Source organism: Polyodon spathula, chromosome 1, assembly GCF_017654505.1.
Source record: "Polyodon spathula isolate WHYD16114869_AA chromosome 1, ASM1765450v1, whole genome shotgun sequence".
Taxonomy (NCBI): Eukaryota; Metazoa; Chordata; class Actinopteri; order Acipenseriformes; family Polyodontidae; genus Polyodon; species Polyodon spathula.
In genome coordinates, this window is record NC_054534.1 from 27,177,349 (window position 1) to 27,197,130 (window position 19,782).

General features: G+C 37.1%; 1 protein-coding gene across 5 annotated transcripts in view; it reads left to right on the plus strand.

The window, feature by feature from the left end:
- The window catches only part of LOC121316650 (pro-neuregulin-1, membrane-bound isoform-like), an 85,818-nt gene that overhangs the window by 15,582 nt on the left and 50,454 nt on the right, over positions 1-19,782 (plus strand). For 4 of the 5 annotated variants that reach the window (XM_041251716.1, XM_041251693.1, XM_041251700.1 and 1 more), the window contains exon 1: positions 14,751-16,871. The exons of the other annotated variant lie outside the window; for it this stretch is intronic. In XM_041251716.1, coding sequence (XP_041107650.1) covers positions 16,214-16,871 — 658 coding nt within the window. In that variant the 5' untranslated portion in view covers positions 14,751-16,213. Of the gene's footprint in view, positions 1-14,750; positions 16,872-19,782 lie in introns of those variants that run through there. 5 annotated transcript variants of the gene reach the window in all.

The following is a 19,782-nucleotide window of genomic DNA, read 5'->3' on the forward strand; positions in this document are numbered from 1 at the left end:
CAATACTTGGCATGTGGCTTAAAAGTACAAGCAATTAATAGAATAATGTCTGTTCAAGTCCTTGTAACACCGTGCAGTCCTTTTTAAAGCAGCACAACGATAAACACACTACGATGAAACTGCGGTGCTAGCTCGCGTGGTTTTTGGTGAGGGTTGGAGTGAACAACTCCCTCACACTCCTTCATAAGGGAGAAGATAGTGAGGGAACAATGCTGTCCTCATTTGCTGAGACGAAGTGGTCTTGGTGCAGCGCTATTGATTTGTAGTGCTTCTCTTTGATTAGAGTTCTCTGGCAGGACACACCATGTTAGGAAGAGCCCTGTAATTGAACACCATGCGATGTCATTAGTCAAGTCACAGAGACCATTTCTAAGTACATCTGAGCTTTCTTTCCTACTTGTATAGAGGAAGTCATTTTTCATTCATTCTTGGGGCATCATGACCTGCATTTGTCCCTAATATGTTTGGGAAATAAATTGCCTTCATCAATGCTGAGAGCCTATTGAGCCAGCATACTCATTTACTTTGCATTCACTCTTTCTTTCCTGCATGTTTTGCAGCTTCTTTTTCCTGGAAGTTTCAGAACTCAATGTAACAGTAATCTCTTTGAAAACCTACTAGGAACAGCTGACTGTTTGCCCAACATTTACGAAAAAAACCTAATTATTATGTTTTAAACTCTGTTATAGACTCGGTGCTCTCAAGCTGCCCTTCATAATTTCTATCTCATAAAAGTTACAGCATAACATGTTTTGTATATTATTTAGTTCAGTAATGTCTAAACAAAGCTACCAATATGAAATACCATCATTAATGTTTCTTTGGACAGACACTTAATATAGTCAGGTGTATCTGCATGCAGAGTATGACATATTGGGCATTACTGCTTTCATGTGCCCTGTGGCATGCACATCTTTACATGTACAGCTATAGCAGTGTTCCCTGCTTAATCTCATATGACATTATAACTCAGCTCATGTAAGAAACAGTGGGGAACCTTCTGAGTTTTAAAGGCACATCTGTCCTGACATTACCATTTAGCAGCATGACTTCTGCCTGTCGTTCATGGACAAGGCTTTGTAAATGAATGAGTTTACACATCACTCTGCCCACTTTCCTGCTTTGAGACTGCATACTAACACTGGTACAGCAAATGCTCAATAGGTGCAGGGCTTGGTCATTCATTATATTGTATTTGACAGTCAAATTAAGGAAAAGGGAAACTAGTTGAAAGATGTAAAACAATAAATATATGTTATCACACCTGGGGCCAAGTTTATTAAGGTTTTACTTCAAAATACAATTAGCACATACAACTGCTAATGCTGCAAGATAGATTACACTTTGGAATAAACCTCCTAGATTGTTTGTTACTACTTTGGTGACATAAGACCTTGATAAATCTGGCCCATAGTGGCTGATTATTGGAACTGGGCAATTATTTATACAAAAATAGAAAAATAAATTGTAAAGAAAATGTCAAATTCCTCATTTTAACCTGGGCTGCATGAGGTCACAGAGTTTGAGAGAAAAGCATTTCCTGTTTCTCGGCTGTGTGAGAGCATCTTTGCCTGCCCTGAGAACACAAGTCTACATCTCTCAGCTACAGTATGCTTGTGAGGCTCGTATGCAAAGGACACAGTATGTGGCAGTCTCATTTTCTTACACTCCCACCCACTGATTGATTTATAAGTTTATATATATTTTTTTAAGCACCACCTGTGGCCTCCTGGCAAAGTTTGAACATCTCCAGAATATATTCCTATTGATTTAAGACTCTTCTTTGTACAGCATTTGAACCCTGGGTTGAGAGAGGGAGAAAATGAACTCAACTGTCTAAAAGCTGAACAAGCTGACATTGCAGTTGGAGTGAAATGGATGGGCCAGTTTAAAATGCTTAAATACAGCTGGCAGAACTGAACAGTATCAGAGATCATTAGCTTTATCCATCTGCATATTTAAGTCTGGTGGAATAAATCAGGGGTTTTAACTGCCTCAGCAGTCAGGTTGTCTGTTAAGTACAGTAATTCTTAAATGATTTTCACAAGTCAAATAGCATTTTCTGAATAGCTAAGTAACTCTTTATGCAAGCTCAGTGTAAGAATGTGGAGGCCTCACATGGTAGAAATACAGGGCTGAGAAAAAGTTTGTGAACCCCAATCAAAACAGTCTTTTCTTAAATATCCAATAGGGTTTATATTAACCAATTCCATGTCTTTTGGAACAAAATGATGTATGAATTAGACAAGCAATGGGTAATTAAGTTTCAGGGTATGTGAAAAAGTAAGTGAACCCCTGGTTTAATCAGCTCAATTAAGGGGATAATTAGAATCAGGTGTTTACATGATTAGTTAGACCTTTAGGGGTGAGTTTGGGAGGCCAGACTCTATATAAAGATCAGAAACTTTGTGAGTTTGGTCTTCACTATACAGCTGTGTGGAAACACGTCATGCCATGAGCGAAAGAAATCTCTGAGGACCTCAGAAAAACAGTTATTTATGCAGAAAGGGTTACAAAACTATTTCTAAAGATTTGGGGCTACACTAATCCACTGTCAGACAGATAGTCCATAGTTACTCTATAAGGAGTGGTCGGCCTACCAAAATCTCTCCAAGAACAAATCGGTAAATCATCAAGGAAGTCACAAAGAACCCCACAGTAACATCCAAGAATCTGCAGGCCACTATCACCTTGGCTAGAGTGTTTATGACTCAACTATCAGAAAAAGTTCATGGAAGGACAGCCAGGAGGAAACCACTGCTCTCTAATAAGAACATTGATGAACAACTGGCATAAATACCCAATGCATTCCCTAGTTTTAATGAGTAAATGAAATATGTTAAATTATATATATATATATATATATAGTAAATGTGTTGCAACTCACAGACGTTCGTTGCCCCCTTAAGATAGAATCCAGGACACGGAAATGGAAGTTTATAGCGCTTACGTGCACTTTTTAAAAACACAGAATAAAAAATAAACAAACACAGCAAAACCTAACTCCGTTTTGGAGCTCTGATTGTACATTCAACAGGTCCCTGACTAACATACAGGATGGCTAAGCCGTTTACCTGTCACAAATCAACACAAACCATACAGGTTTAACACAGCACTTACTTTACTTCTGACTGCTCAGAAACAGAGCACACCTTCTGCTTCCTACTACTCAGCAGCCCTGAGTAGACTGGCTGCTGACTATTTATACCCTGCACCTGGTCCTAATTTGCAATAATCCCCAGGTGCAGGTGACAATCAAACAATAAAATAATTAACAAAAATATGCATTCGCATCTGTTTTTGGCAGGGAAACTATTAACCCCTTCCCTGTTGTGTGTGTGTGTGTGTGTGTGTGTGTGTATATATATATATATATATATATATATATATATATATATATATATATATATATATATATATATATATATATATAATGTCCTTCTGTTTAGTGGCATACATGGGTTCATAAGCCTATGGTTTCTGTAGGATCCTTTAATGGTTTTTGAAAGTTTGAACAAAAATAAACTATAAGGTTATTTACATACAGAAGTTCTGATTTTAGAATTATATTTGATCTACCACACCCAATGGATTTAAAAAAAAAATGATTAAGGTTAAACCAGATTTCACGAGAAAATGGTGTGAATGAAATGAAATTAATTAATTAACCTGACAGATTCCATATTTAATGTTGTGTAGTTATTTAGGACATTTTCCAAACCAAATGGACCCAACCCTAAAATGGTTGTGAAATGCTAACTTAGAATTAGAAACAGCAAATGTATTATTGACAATTAAGCTATTTGTTACCTTCAGCCTCATTGGTCATTGCTGTTGCTAAAGCCTTTCAGGCCCCGGTGTGTGTGTGTGTGTGTGTGTGTGTGTGTGTGTGTGTGTGTGTGTGTGTGTGTGTGTGTGTGTAATCATTTCATGACACTGAAATTTCTTTCACAGCAGTAACATTCGTTACAATACCCTTACAAGTAATATTTAAAACTTATTTTCCCAGCGTGGTGGGCAATTAAGTAGCAATTAATTCTAGTACAATAACAATTAGGTGCCTTTAGCCCCTTTCCCCTGAGGCTTTGTAAATTAGTGTGTTGAGCACGGACAGTATTTTTCCCTTTTGCACACAGCAAGTCTTTCAGGAAACACATTGGCCCCATTTCCCACTGTGCAGTAATAATAAGGCATGATAAGGCTTGTAAACCTGTCAACTCTCCAGTATACTGGACTTTATGGCACCCAATTGTACCACTACTTGCAACAGCTTGTACTTGCACTGAACTGCTCCATACCTTGCTGTATTCTACTGCTGCTCTTAATTATAACTATTTCCTATATCTTGTATTTGATTTTACTCTTATAGATATCCGTATTCACGTTTTTGTAATTGCTCTTGTTTGAAATCATTCTTACCCATTTATCGTACTTACTATGTACTCTTATGGACTTTATTTGTATAAGAAAATATTTTTACTATAAGTTTTAAGTTTAACTGCGCTTAGTCAAACTTGCTGCTAAATGTAATTATTTACGCTATTCATTATTTTTCTCTATTTGAATTTTATATTCTGTAATGTGATATTTTGTAATATGATAGATTTTGTAACAAATGTAGTTCGCCCTGGATAAGGGCGTCTGCTAATAAATAAATAATAATAATTTTGTAAGGTCAAATCATTATTCCACTACATTTTTACATTTTTTTTGTAGTTTCCCTTGTGCAGATCCAGCCATCCTGACTCTTTTACCCCATCTACTAAAAGTATTGCATGGATAGGTCCTGGAGTTGTGCAGCAATATCAGGAAAGGTTTATAAGGGCCATTGACACTTCCTGGTGACATCACTGAGTAGACCAAAAGGCCTTGTCATGTGGAGCCTTTACTCAATTTGTTGTTGTTCTTCAGAAAACTATGTCACTATATCAGGTTTATTGTTACATTTGTCTAAAGAATCATGCATTTTAACAGACAGAATATTTGGACATTTAGAATATGAAAACTCCAATTTACAAGTTATTCCAACCTGAAAACTTGAATATTAGTATATTATGTGACGATAATGAAACAGTTTTCACCCAGTCTCATTGTAATATTATATGCCGTCCCATAGTCTCTTTATATCAGAATTTCATTCAGATGCATTTTATTTCGTATTTACTGTAGATTGCTACATTGCATTGTGGTATTTATATGATTAGCTTCATTAGTATCAATTATTCAACTGAAGTAATCAGTTTCTTGTAGAGTCAATATAAGGAAAATTATATGATATTCCCTAGAAAATCACACAACCCTGTACAGTATACTGGGCTTTTCAGTTATGAGCAAAATTGTATATTTCATAGTTTCATTTAAATTTTTTTATTTTTTTTTGGACTGGGAAAAGCTAGGCTAGGCTACTGCAAATGCTAAAAACATATTTCCGTTTATTCTGTGCTTTTCTTTACTGCAATACTCACATAATGAACTGGGTCACCTATTCCCATCGAGCACTTTGAAGCGTATATTCCAGTGGACAGATTGTCCTTCAGTTAATACTAGAGAAACACAACAACATTGATAATTGCAAACTTAATAGAAAATGAAAGTTTATTGCACAGTATGATATATTTTTACATTGCTGATTGAAACATTGAGCATATTCACTGTCATTGTCCTTCTGTTTATGTGGCACTTGTTGGTGAAAGATTCAAACCAGTTGTTCTCAACTTTGGCCCATTACAGTCTGGGTCTTTCAGTCAATGAAGTGATAAGTTAATTAACTGGTCCCACCAAATTAGGATACCTACCATGTGGACTGCTGCAGAGCACTCATGTCACACTCTAGGTAGACTTGGACAGGGATGGAATGTACATACATTTATTTTAGTGGATTCAAATGTGGAATAACTAACTGAATACATATATAATATTAAACATGTTAACTGCAACACTGACTGCGAGGATTTTAGTATGGGGCCACATTTAAAACACAATTCTAGCGATCAAAAAAGATGAATAAAAAAAAGGCACAGTGCCTTTAGTGCAGCCGCCAGCTGGAATATATACACACTTGTGGAAACTAAGCTTTTGCTAGTCATCGGAAGTACATTCTGACACTGCTTAATAGATTCAGCTTTCCCTGTAATGAATTAATCTTGTTATGTGTATCAGTTATATAATTAGTCTGTATATTGCCATGATATTCAAATCTGCACCACATTTGGTCCTTTCTTTCCCTTTCATATAATGATAATGACAGTGCATTGAAGTCATATAGAATTCAGTGTTTTGATTCATGTTTTTCATATTTTTGTAGTTTTTTTTTATTGTTTTATGCAATCAAGCATATGTTTTTATTGGCTATTTGTTCTGCTGTATATATTTTTGAAGTATAGTACTTTTTTATTTGCATTATTTTGCACTCTAGTGTTATTTAATGAAACATGCTTATATTTTGGTTTAAAACATGTTGTGAGATTCTGACAGGATGCTAACAGGGTTGGGGGAATTGTCCCTTGTCAGTCTGGGAGTCTGTAGCTGGAAAAACGGATGATTCGTGGTTTGACTGCTTTTTAATTTAATAAATAACGAGTGGAATTCTCGCAGACAAAACTTTTTTTTCCTCAAAAAGGAAATCTCTGCTTAATTTAATCAATTACAACGTATAATAAAAGAAACACATCCATTATGACTTATTGTCTGCCATACATGTAACCATTTTATTGGTAATTAAAATAAAGTAAGATAAGGAACACAGCTGGGTCTCAGGAGCTACACAATACTTGGGCTTAAAGCACAGAAGAGTGTATTACTACATTTTACTGTACACAAAGGGTATAAAAAATGGACTTTTCAATACCCCTTGTGCTTCCCCCAACACTTAGAAATTTTGCTAAAGATAGCTCAATAATTTATTACAGCTATTAATACCATAGCACTCTGCATTTTAATGGATATTAAGAAAGAAATATGAACCTGCATTCGTGTTAATGTGATTTACTTAGTATTCAACCTGAAGGAACACAACAGAAGAAATAGCAATACAATATCATTGCATGGTTAATAATATGCTTCTGTGGTTGAGTGCTTGATTGCTGAAGGATTCAATTATTTATGAGATCTGAAATAAGACATAACCACTGTTGTGCATGGCCCACTGACTGCTAATCAAATATTGCTGGTGCTACATATTTTTCACTTCATAAAGTACTAAAGGTTAACAGAACCTTTAGCAGCTAATTAAAAGAGTAATGTATAATGTGTGTTGCGATGAAAGAGTCGTAGCTAATTACAAGAGCAATATATGATTTGTTTGCAAGTGAAAAAGTCATACAGTACAACATAGGCTACTGTTAAGTTTTTACAATAAGACATGTAAAAACCTGTACTGTATGTGATATATATATATAAATCCATATATATATATAAATCCAAGTCTTTCAGCTTGTTGGGGTCAAATACAGACAGGTCCTGAAATGCACGTGCATCTACAAACTCAAAGACACTACATAGGAAAGGACTGTACCCAGTGGGATTGAGGTCTGCAGCAGTGTTTGTGATATTTAATTAGAATTACTGGTCTTGTGTCAGAGTACATACTGTAGGTTGCAGTACCGTAGTAGTTCACTATGCAGTTTGGCTGAAAAGGTAAACTCTACCCAAGCACATTTGATGGTCGCACATTTTTTAAATAACATGAATGGGGTATGGCAGTTATTAAATGTCAGGTAGGGTTTTTTTTTGGGGTGGGGGGTGGGGGCGAGGGGTGACTACTCAATAAGTGCCATTTAAGAAAGTCATGAATAATCATGAACTACTGATTACTAGAATATGGTGGTCTGATTAATACATAAACAAGTATATAGATTGAATGATTGTACAGTTCTATATTATAGTATTTTTGTACATTGCAACATCGTATATCATATTACACTAAACAATGCCAGTTTTTTTCTGTTAGTTCTTGTTGGTATTGTATGCTGTACACACCTCATTTGTTTTTCTTTTTCTAACACTGGCAGCACAGTGCTGGCTGGTATTGGAAATCTGAAGCAATTCCCCTACAATTTATTCAGACGGCTTTTAAACGGTCCTTCATGCGCTGCAGCCTTGACTGGAAAATCTATATTTTTGACAGCTTTCAGCCAGAGATCTAGTATTCTTTGTAATGTAAGTTTATAAAACCCCACAGAATAAAAGTACGCCCACACTGTGACTAACAGATACTTTAAATTATAACAAAACCTTTAGCGTGCGCATCATCAAATGTTTTCAGATGTTATCTTAATCTTCTAGCTGTCAGAAGGCAGAATTTTAAATTGGATATATAATGGGAAAAGTATGCGTTTTTTTATATTGTACTGGGTTAGTGAACGTATAGGCTGTTCTATACTGAAGAACAACCCATTGGAAAAGTAGAGGGTTCAAGTTACAGCGAATGTGCTTGCATTTAAACAATCACAACAAGCCAACAATATAAAGTCCAATTATGTGTTGCATCCCACATTAGGGTACTGAAGACCTAAGCTGTCTCCCAGGGCAAAGAAGTTCCATGATGTCCACCCTTTGCACAGTCACATGGTTTTAAATGAGATCAATGGTTTGGTGTGGTGTCTTTCTGGGGAGGCTGACTGTCTGATTGATCAGCCCCAGAATGCTATGCTGTTTTGTTTGGTATGCTGTTTTTGGTGTGGATTTGTATTTTTGTTTAAACCTTTTTTTGTTGTTGTAGAAGTAATAAAAGTGCGCCAAAGCACTGAACTGCGGTCTTCCGTGTCTGGATTTACTATTTCTGCCGCACGCCACTACGCTACAATGTGCTGCCCATTGTTCTACTTTAAAATTGAACACATAGCGTTGTAGAATAAATGATAACACACTCCAGGTTTCATTTTCTGCTTGCAAAAGGGGGATTTAGCTGTTAAGAGCATGTCTTCTATGTTTATATCAAACATTTGCCTCTTTTTCAGAACACACAGTATGTACTCATTTAAGGCAAGCTACTGTCATGTAATTGTTTTAAGTGGTTCTTCCATCAATGAGATTCCATGTATGGACTGTGGAGGATCCTGTGTCAGCTAGTAGCTGTTCACCGCTGTGGTGCTGAAGCCCCCACCCCTATGCAGTGTAGCATTAACGATAATGGAAGCTGTTTTTATTGATGGTCTCTACAGCATGCAAAGCTTCCTTAACTGAACAACTGTGTTCCTTCCTGCCCTGAGCTCCATTACACACCCAGCAGCAGCCGAGCAGATTGCTGCTCTGACAGGGAGCCCCAGAAGTCACGATCGGGTGACAAATGAGTCTCTGTTGCAGGCACCGAACTGGCAGGCTGGGGCAGAGATGACATATCTCACGAGCTTCAGACACAACAAGCTAGCAACGTTCTGTAAACATGCCAAATGAGAACACATTCAATTAAAGAAATACCACTTTTTTTTTTTTTTTTTTTTTTTACTTGACTGAATTTATTTTGCTAAACGTATATGTACTGTACACACTGTTCACCCACCAGTTTCTTAGGCAGCTGTGGTCGGAAGTTTTCATCAAAACAGGAGGAATAATGTAAAAATGTCACCTACAGTAATGGTAAATTTATATAATGTGGGGTTAGTTATGAAATAGTTTTTAACAACTCATACTTAATTTCCATGAGTGTTTTCCCTTCTATGGCGTTCTTTCTCCTTGCATGAAGTTGCAGGGTTTGGCACCAGTGACTGTCAGATTCGGCTTCTTATCATCTGAAAGTACTCTTGCTCTTGTATTGATGCGAAGCATGTTCTTTTCGATGGCAGTGTTTACTGACTGTACTGACAGTGTACTCATGATTTCCTAAATGTGCTAGCAGGTGATAAAATAGGTTTTCTATCCCTTTGAAATTCCTCTTTGTCTGTGCATCAGCAGAGAGATAGCTGCATTATTGAATTCAATCCTACCTCTGAGACTTGGGGCCTTATTTGTTATTAAAAGTTATGCTTTGCTGTTTTTGGCTAGATCCAAATCTCATCTCCTAATGCACATCCTGTTGCCTATAGCTGGATATTCACCCTGCTTCTCTAAGCTACAGAGGGGGAATTTTCTAGGTCATTCTCTCTCTCTCTGTCTATCTCTCTCTCTCTCTCTCTCTCTGTCTCTTTCTCTCTCTCTCTGTCTCGCACACGCACTATAAATAATACATATAACTTCCTGTAAATGTCTGCCTGTAGAAGGAGATCATTTTTTCCCAGTTTAGCTAAAGGAATACCTTAATTACTACTGATTAGAGTCCTGGTTCATCTTTTATTTAGAACATCTCTGTTTGCTGCTTTGCTGTCTTTCCTCACACGTCTTTACTATTATGCAGTCATCTGGTTGTAGGAATACGTTAAACTGCCTAAATGCCACTTTTAAATAGCTTCTGTCCTGCACACTTCAGCCTTGCTTTATTAACCCTGTAATGCCTAAACATTTTTTTTAATGAGAAAAGCTTTTTTATTTATGTAATTAGATTCCATTTCTTTTTTTTTCTTGTTTGACAACGAAACTTAGTGCATATGAAACATTCTGGCTTATGAGGCTGGATTTTAAAAATAATAATATAGAGGGGTGGCTTAGCATTCTACCGTACGTGATACATAAATGGGCATTATACTGTATGTGGTTTACAATACAGTAAGTGTGCCAAATATGATCAGATCAAAGTGCTCTTGTCTGCTCTGAAAGATATATGGATTGTAATCATTTTCTAAAGATGGCATTATTGTTGAAGACCGGGGCCATAAAATATTAAAACCTAGGTTTTTTTTTCTTTTTGAAAATTAGTTCAATTTGAAAAGGAAAACTGTGGAACTGTATCAGGGCGGAGGCTTGGCGCGAACTGGTGACTCACACACCACAAGTCCGCATCCAGCGGGCTGTTCACAATCGTTGGGTCTTTGGTTTGAATAAGTTTGGAGATCTCAGTGGACATTCCTCATACAATTACATCACACAGCCACCACACACACTGGCAATGGTAAGAGGGGCCTAGAACTTAATGGCAGGAGATGTACAGGTGAAAGAGATGTTTCATAGAAAGCAACATGGTCTCTTACCAAAAAATCTAAATTATTTACAGTATTTCAGCATTAGTCCATGACTTGTACTGTAGTTTTCAGTGTTTAGTAGGATCTGTCACCACTTCTACAGGTGAAGAATATTTTTTTCCACACAGTGATGAGATACATGCCCTACAGTAAAGTTCCAGTGTGTTAAATTGCTGGGTCGTTTGTGTATATCTGCAGTGAATGAGCAGCTCTGTCTTTGTGCTGTGGCTCTAGCCGTTGTGCTGCTAAGTTCACTCATTACAGATGCTGCACTGACCGGGACCTCACTCTCCGTAATGCACTTATTTAGCTCTGCGGTGGTTCAGAGCAGCATGCAGTGCCCCCAAGGTGCTCATTTCCATAGCACCCAGCTCCCTTTGACCCCCCCCCCACCTCCGTCTGCAAAGCAGTGGGATGGGACGAGAGATTAGTGTAGCAGCCGCAGTCTGCTCACACCGGATCTATTAACTGTGATACAGTACAGTGCTGTCTAATATACAAACAGGGCACTAAAGGTTGAAAAAAAAAAGTCTTCAATTTACCAACTGTTGATAATCAGATAAATATATAACTTGATTTAGTAATTCTTTTTGACACATTCATTGATATGTTTTGTAAATTCACATATTTCTTTACAAAAAAAGACAATTGATCTCAAATATATTTGAATTAGGCCTTACCCAAGTATAGTATATATATATATATATATATATATATATATATATATATATATATATATATATATATATAGGCACCATTAATGTGATGTCGTTTTTACAATCAATTATTAATGTCTGGGACTGGGGGAAGTGACCACTATAAACATGTTTCACGACAAATACGGTAAGTGTGGCAATATTTCCAAGGGAATGGAATATTTTATGGTTGATTGCTCCTTTCTGTCAACCCTTTAAAGAAGACATACAGTACAGTTATGTGTGTTTGCCCTTTTGTACAACAGGAGTTCTGTAAGCACTGTTTTTGGTTCAAGGTCAATACATAGGTAAACGACATATTCTCTCTATAATACAGGGTTGCATTCAATAAGGAAGCTCCAACTTTTGGTTAATGACTAATAAGAAAAAATAAATGAAATACTATAAAAGACAAATATTATTTGTAATGCTATTAACCATATGTGTGTACCAGATACGCTTTATTTAAATGACAAAGTGAAAATAAATCAATATTTATACTATACCCGTATTGTACAACATAAACTGTTGATATATATATATATATATATATATATATATATATATATATATATATATATATATATATATATATATATATATATATATAAAATACACACACCCCTTTGAACTTTTTTCACATTTTGTTGTGTCAGTGCCTCAGAGTTTCATGCATTTTTTTTTCCACTTATCTACACACCATACTCCACACTGTTAAGGGGAAAAAAAGTTTTTATTTAGAACTAAATTATATATTAAAAATACAAAACTGAAAGATCATAATTGGATAAGTCTCCACCCCTGAGTTAATACTTGGTAGAAGCACCTTTGGCAGCAATTACAGCTGTGAGTCTGTTGGGATAGGTCTCTACCAACTTTGCACACCTAGATTTGACAATATTTGACCATTCTTCTTTACAAAACTGTTCAAACTCTGTCAAGTTCCTTGGGGAACGCTGATGGATAGCAATCTTCAAGCCATGACTTTCTATAGGCACTGTGTGTGTATATATATTCCCTGTTAGGCTCACCTGTTAGGCTCACCTGATAAATTATACAGTTAGGGGAGAAGAGGTTTGCGTCCTGGCAGTGCTATGTCATCGATCTTAGTGTTTCATTATCTGTGGCGCTCTCGCAGGTTCGGAAGGTAAAATCGTCAGGGACTGAGTCACCACACTGGTGGTGGTCTCAGAAGACATGCTGTGACCTTCAGTTCTCCTGAGCTCTTGTTGGGAGTTCCCTGAGGTGAGGGAATATTATTTGACATTCTAAATTAGGCAGAAAAACAGGGGGGAAATAATTAGGGGGAAATAATTAGGGGTAAAGCAAAAAGAGAGAGATGCATCATAGTGGATTAAGTTTAGGATTGGATGTCAGGAAACGCTACTGTGTGATTCTTGACATCTTGTTTTTACCTCCCCCCTTTAGCCCCTCCTTGGTGTGAAAGCATTTCCAACCTGGAAATCTGCAAGAAACCGGACACTTGCTCTAAACAGATGAAGAGTTCTAATAATGAACAGATTCATCTGTTTTAAACTATCAGTGTGCTTGCCTAAGAAGAGTTTTCCATAAAGAGAATGTTATAGAGCTAGACTCTGTGGAGACGGGTTGCGCTGCTTTCTAGCTCAGAGTAGACTTTTCTATTGACCCACAGTCAAAACACCTTTTACTTGTGTAAGCAACCCATGCTGACACCAATCTGGATTTATTTTTACATAATCTTAATTAGCAGTAAGAAGATTAACAGCTCATTGGGGGATTTCTTTGAGCAGCTTTCCATCTCACAGTGCGGCTTAAAGATTGTGTCTCCTAAACCCAACAATGCTTCAGGAGTTAGGTGACCTGTAATCCTGACCTCTTTAAAGCTTTTGTCCAGCATAGAAAAGGCAGATATATCTGTTACTAAAGCCCCTTACTGCACTAAGAAAAGAAAACAGTGTGCAATTGTTATGGGTATATATTGATTTTTAGTAAGGCATAGGTTCTCCTACTTCTTTTTTTAAGAACCTATGCCTTTTTAATAATTTGGTTAAAATGTTTAATAGGGACCTCCCAAAAAAGAAAGGAGAATTGTAGCAGTGACATTGAATGTATATTGGCTGTAAAGATTTGTAATTTGTAATTTGTTTAAGTTCAGATGTAACAGTGAAAGGCGTTTCAAGGTCTGTGGACACCCAGTTTCAAAGTGTATTAAAGCATATTAAAAGTGACATGTTGGTTTCATACAGTATATGTGATAAAAATTGTTAAAAAAAAAATTATTAAAAATTAAAAAAAAAAAAACAAAAACACATGGGTAAGTATGATAGATTTATAGTACTTTATAATCATAATAAACTACAACATTGCTGTGCAAATTCACTTTTATAATAGTTTATACAGGAAAGTTAAGGCAAGAAAAGTGTTAGTGTTTCACAAAGTTATTCTTACAGTTTTATTTTCCACATGGTGTTCTTCATATTAGGGATTCCAGGCTGAATCACATGCATAGTTTCATTGTGTTTATTGGGTTGCTTAGCTTCCCCTCCCACAGCGCAGCTACAGGCACTGAGGGGTTAACTGTTCCCCTGGGTGATATTTTATTTTTCCTTTCTAATGAAGTAGAATTTGGACCCTCTGGACATTTGACATTCTAAATGCACTTCTCATCTGTATTTAGGGTATCAAGAACCTTTTGTACACTGGAAAAGTTAATGAGAAGGCACACCTAATGTGATTATTCTAGTTGTGGGGGCTGAAGTGTGGGGGGATCGGATGCTTCTCCTTGTTGAAGCAGCTTCATGAACATGTGGCTGTAGGTGTTTTAATCTTTAGTGTTAAAAGGTTTCAAGTGAGTAGGAGTAGGTCCATTACATCATGTTTGAATACTTCTTGTAAATGTTGCCCTGGTTTTAATAATACTATTTTGGTGTTTGTTTTACTAGAAATATAATAAAAAATGATATATATTTTTAAACCTGTTGCTTTTTTTCATTAGCGTACTGCTTTTTTTTTAAGCCATGTTTTATAGTTTTTTTCTCTGGCGATAATTCACAATGTCTGTTTTAAAAATATTTGTTAATTTTATGAACACTAAATGCTTGGGTTTTCTGTTAGTGTCTTAATAAAAGGAGGGCTTTCACATTCACACTAGTACACTTCAAGTTGTCTCTGTCTAGTAAAATATTTATGTTGAGCCAAAGCTGTTTCCTGCTGGTCTTGACAACAGTACACATCCCCTGAGTCAGCACTAGACAGCAGTGTCACTGTAAATGTGATTATTATTAGCAAAAGAGCAAGTTTTATAAGAAACTATTTTATTCACAGACAGTAACATGAAACCAAATCAGAATAGATTGAATTGAAACTGTGGAAATTGAATTAAGAGTTTTAAAAAAAAGAAAGAAATCAAGAAAGCTGAGTACCACGGATTGAATATTGCTCTATCTGGACTACTGACAAATCTAATGAATACCATACATGCCTTCATATACAACTTGCTATTTTATAAGATTAAACAACACCAAACCTGTAATACAAAAACAGCATTAATGGCAGCTATAGTGCTGGAGCAGGGAAGCAAGCCTCAATATATGTGGCAATATTAAAACAAAAGCCCAGTTCTCTGGGGAGGCATCTTATATCAGTTCCGCTGGGTTCAGCACCAGCCCTTCAAACCTGCAGTAGCTCTTTACATTAACATCATCAATTGCCAGCCTATCTATACCTATCAGAGGAGAAAGAAAAGAGAAAAAAGAAATACAAAAAAAAGTGCTCTCTGCCTCTGATGTGATGGCTTTCTCTTCTTAATTGGATCAAGTAGGAAGTTGAGCCAGCCCCTCTGTGTGCTGTGTGTTCTGATTTTGCTCAGTCCTTCTCTGCAGTCAGAAGGGAAAGAGAGAGACAGAAACCAGGAAAGAGAAAAGGAGGAGGGGAGAAAAGGAAGGGGAGTATCCACCCTCCTGGTCCTTGTGTTTTTCTAGTCTCTCTCTGCTAATGATACGCTTTGCCAGTGGTGCTTAGAGGACTGGCACCTGCTGCTCCTTGGTGATTCAGCCTCTTACAGCTGCAGTTTGAACACAACAGGATGTTGCTTGTGCTGCTGATGCTGCTTCTGCCTCTGCTTAACAACAGTGTTTACATGAAAGCCGGCTCCACTCGCAAAGACTTCAGGTGAGTCAGCTGAATTTTGAACCCTGGAGTTACAGCAAATCTTCTGAAACTGTGAAAAACCTGAAAAAAATTATTTATTTTCATTTTAATTACCCGGAGAACCGCCATGCCTTGAGAATGGTCCCAAAAGAAGAAGAGTCATCATTTATTTGACTTTTTATATATGTCTATAGCTTGATGTCTGTATCTACGCCCGCACCATCAAGCTATTTTGTGATCAAATAATGGAAGACACGCTTCATCATTCTTGCTGGCTGCTGTCTTGTGCACCAAGTTAGAGTTCAGGCCTCCGGAGATCTTTGTCTGACCGTGAGGATGGCTGAGGGAGCTGATGAAACCTCCCCGGGCCCTCCCACCCCTCCCTGTGCTGATGCTGCTGCTACTGATTCACCGCTCTTTGCCTCCACGGCTCAGGAGAATGCCCCAGAAGTGTCCGCGGCAACAGAGGGAGTTGCCGAGGAAAACCGAGCTCTGGGATTGGCAGGCCTGGCTGCTACCTGCTGCATCTGCATGGAGACAGCACAAGTGAGGAGCTGCCTGAACTCAGAGAAGATCTGCATCCTGCCCATCCTGGCTTGCCTCATCAGCCTGGCTCTCTGCACTGCTGGCCTCAAGTGGGTCTTTGTGGACAAGATCTTCGAGCCCCACACCCACCTTGACCCCAATCGGATTGGTCAGGACCCAATAATCTATGCCGACCAAACTCTGGGGCCCACTGGCGAGCCCCAAGCTGTACATACCTCAGTCTTACCCAGCCACCGCACAGGGCAGCAAACAGTGCAGGTGAAAGGTGACCCTTCTATGGCGCCTGACTCTGTCCACAATCCAACCTTCAATAGCCCTACCTCGGCTTTAACTCTGCTAACCACTCCTGCCAACCAGAGACCCCTCACAACTCCTAACGTGAAAGGACCCACCACTGGGCATCCTCTGCAAACAGTGGAAACTAATATAATAAAAATACTCAAGTTGCGTAAGTATTTCATTTTTTTTTTTTATAACCACCCACCCCCTTTTTTGTTAAGTCATACTGCCTTAAATGCAATTAGCATACCTTAGGGAAATGGGTGGGGATGTAGGTCGTAATTACCTCATGTTATGTACTATAGAAAGCGCAACACTTATCTTAGGAAGGCCAAAATAGGACATTGTAGGTTTGGTTTAAAATGACCAGTGGTGGGTTGGCATTTGTTCTCAAACACGGGAAGAATAAATTCATTACTTATTAAGAAATGAATACTTTGAAAGCTAATTTTAACGGGGTATTGTACAAGACTCAGTGGCACAGTGCATATAAATGCAAAATACTTGAAAAGCAATGTGTGCACAGCACATATAAATATGTAAGCACATTATAGTAGCTTTAAAGGTCAGGCTGTTCTCTTAGTCTTAGTTTATGTGTTTATTTATTTTATTACATGACTAGACTGAAAAAATAAAATCCTGCATGCCTCAAATTGAACCTCTCTTATTAATGATCAGGTAATATTTTTTTTTTAAATCTCCTCCCTTTGTAAAACCTCTATGGACAGGCTTCTTGTAATTTCAGATTTGTATTGACAAAATGACTGATTAGATTATCTGAAATAGGAAAGAATCCCCGAAAACCCCTTTATGCTTGTTTAACGAATGGCACAGGCTTAATATCTCACTTGTTTTTGTTTAAACCCCTGTCCAGTGTTTAAGACTGCAACATTCTTTCAAAGTAAACATTTTCAATCTAAGATACTGTAAAGAACTGAAAGCAAAAGATGCTATGTCACATAACACGTAACTTTGTGTACTTTGACAGCCATGTAATGAAATGGCTCCTTTTATCAACCCTGCTGTGGTGAATGTTGCAATTTAGTGCAGGTTCAAGTGAAACATACGATGAGAAACGCTGCCCTTCCTCATTCCCTCACTACAGAATAATAGTGAGGTCCAGATTTGATTAGGATCTGAACAGCTGATCTATGTTTGGAATTGCACCTGATAAAAGTCAGTAGAGAGATGCTATATTAAAAATCAATAGCTAATGATATGTTACTTCCTGAATGGAATTGCTGTGGAGCCCAGATATTCCCTTTTCTCTCCTCTCTGAGATCTACTTCAAGGTCAGTGCCTGCTCTGGACTAATTGATTCCTCTTTATCCTGGAGTCTATGAGAAAGACAATCCCAGTAATGCTATCTGCTCACTAACTGCTGTGACTTTGGAAGCAGGGAAATTAATACATTTGGAAAGCTGCCAGCCTCATAGTGTTTGCCATTTATAACCGTTTTTTTTTTGCTGTTGCTTTTAGTAAGGATTTTTTTGGTTTTTTTTGTTACAATAATACATTGCTTCGTTGTGGTTCTTTCTTTACTACTGTGTGTCAATTGTGTTACTTGATGCATTATTATGTGTGACAGCGTTTTACCGACCCGCTCTCTCCTTTGTAAAATGTATGCATTGATTGGACTGATGCATTAGCAATGCTGTTGCAGACTAATTATTGAAAATTAGGCATAAGCCAATAACATTGTGTGCTTACACTACTGATCTAGAGTATAGATTACTGGTTTGTTACTACTGTTGTATTGTTTCTGGTACTTAGTTTACCATTTGCGTTTCTCTGAGAGGTAAATAATGGAGGTGACCATGAGTGTACAAAGATAATATGTTTTAATACTTTGCACAACAGGCTTTGAAAATATTTGTGAAACACGTTTCTTGTTTTCCCTTTTGGTGAAGTGTTCCACTTTGAACACTAGTGAGTAGCTGTACTAGACCTATCATAGCATACACAGAGGTGTTTGGCAGTCACAGGTAATATCAATAGTATTACAGGGATGTAAAAAAAAAAAAAAAAAAAAAAAAAAAAAAAACACTATAATTTCCAAAGACAAAACTGTAGGAACATGTAGTCATTTTGGATGGTACAATAGTATTATATGGTAATTGTTTTGTTTAATACAATGCATCTGTTGTTGCTGTTAAATGCCCATAATAACACATTTTGACCAAAGTAGCCATTTGAGAATTGTACCTTTCTTGGCAAGAAAGATTTATCACGTGGTTGATGATAATAGTCGTATTTAGTAGCATTTAGTAGGATTTCAGGTTCTGTTATGAGATTATTTACGTCTGTAAATCTTCCTTGTTAAGCTGGCTCATACTGATATACAATGAAAGTCTTATCTGTTACAGTACATGGCTTCAAGTTCACATTTAATAAAAAATTGATTCCCTAAGGTACAATAAGATATAAGCTCTGTCACCTTATCAGTGTTTAAGTTGTTGTAGTTAATCAAGCACAAGCCAGCTGTTACTTTGATAATGGACAGCATGAATGCAAGTTATATGGACAGTGTCTTTAATATCTTAAAATCTACCAGAAAACAACCTGTCAGAGGTACACTGAGTAAAAAAAGAAAGATAATCAGTCCATGTTTGACTCCAAAAGATTGAAACGGGACAGTTCACTATCTCAGGTTACAAACTTACAACACACTAAAATAGCTGCATCACAGTGACTTCATTTAGATAACAATTTAAGCTGAGGAAATGAAAGGTTAAATAATATTCCTGTACAGTCATTCTTACCAAGTGTAACTGTAAAGCAAAAGAAAGCACATACATTTTGTAAATGTGTTTGATCAATTCTACTGACCCTAATGGAAATGCAAAAGGCTGTCTCAGAAACCTAAGTCTAAAATCAATAGGAGAATAGAGCAGCTGGCTGTTTGTGAGTCAGCGAGAGAGCGTGATAGGCATCTATTGCAAAGGATACCATTGAAGGCTGTTCTTCGCTGACTCAGATAGAAATTATAAGCTAGAACTATTATTAAAGGCTCTATGGCAAAGGAATGTGTTCATTACAGAAGCTGGTTCAGGGCTCTACATTTAGATTTGTTTACTACT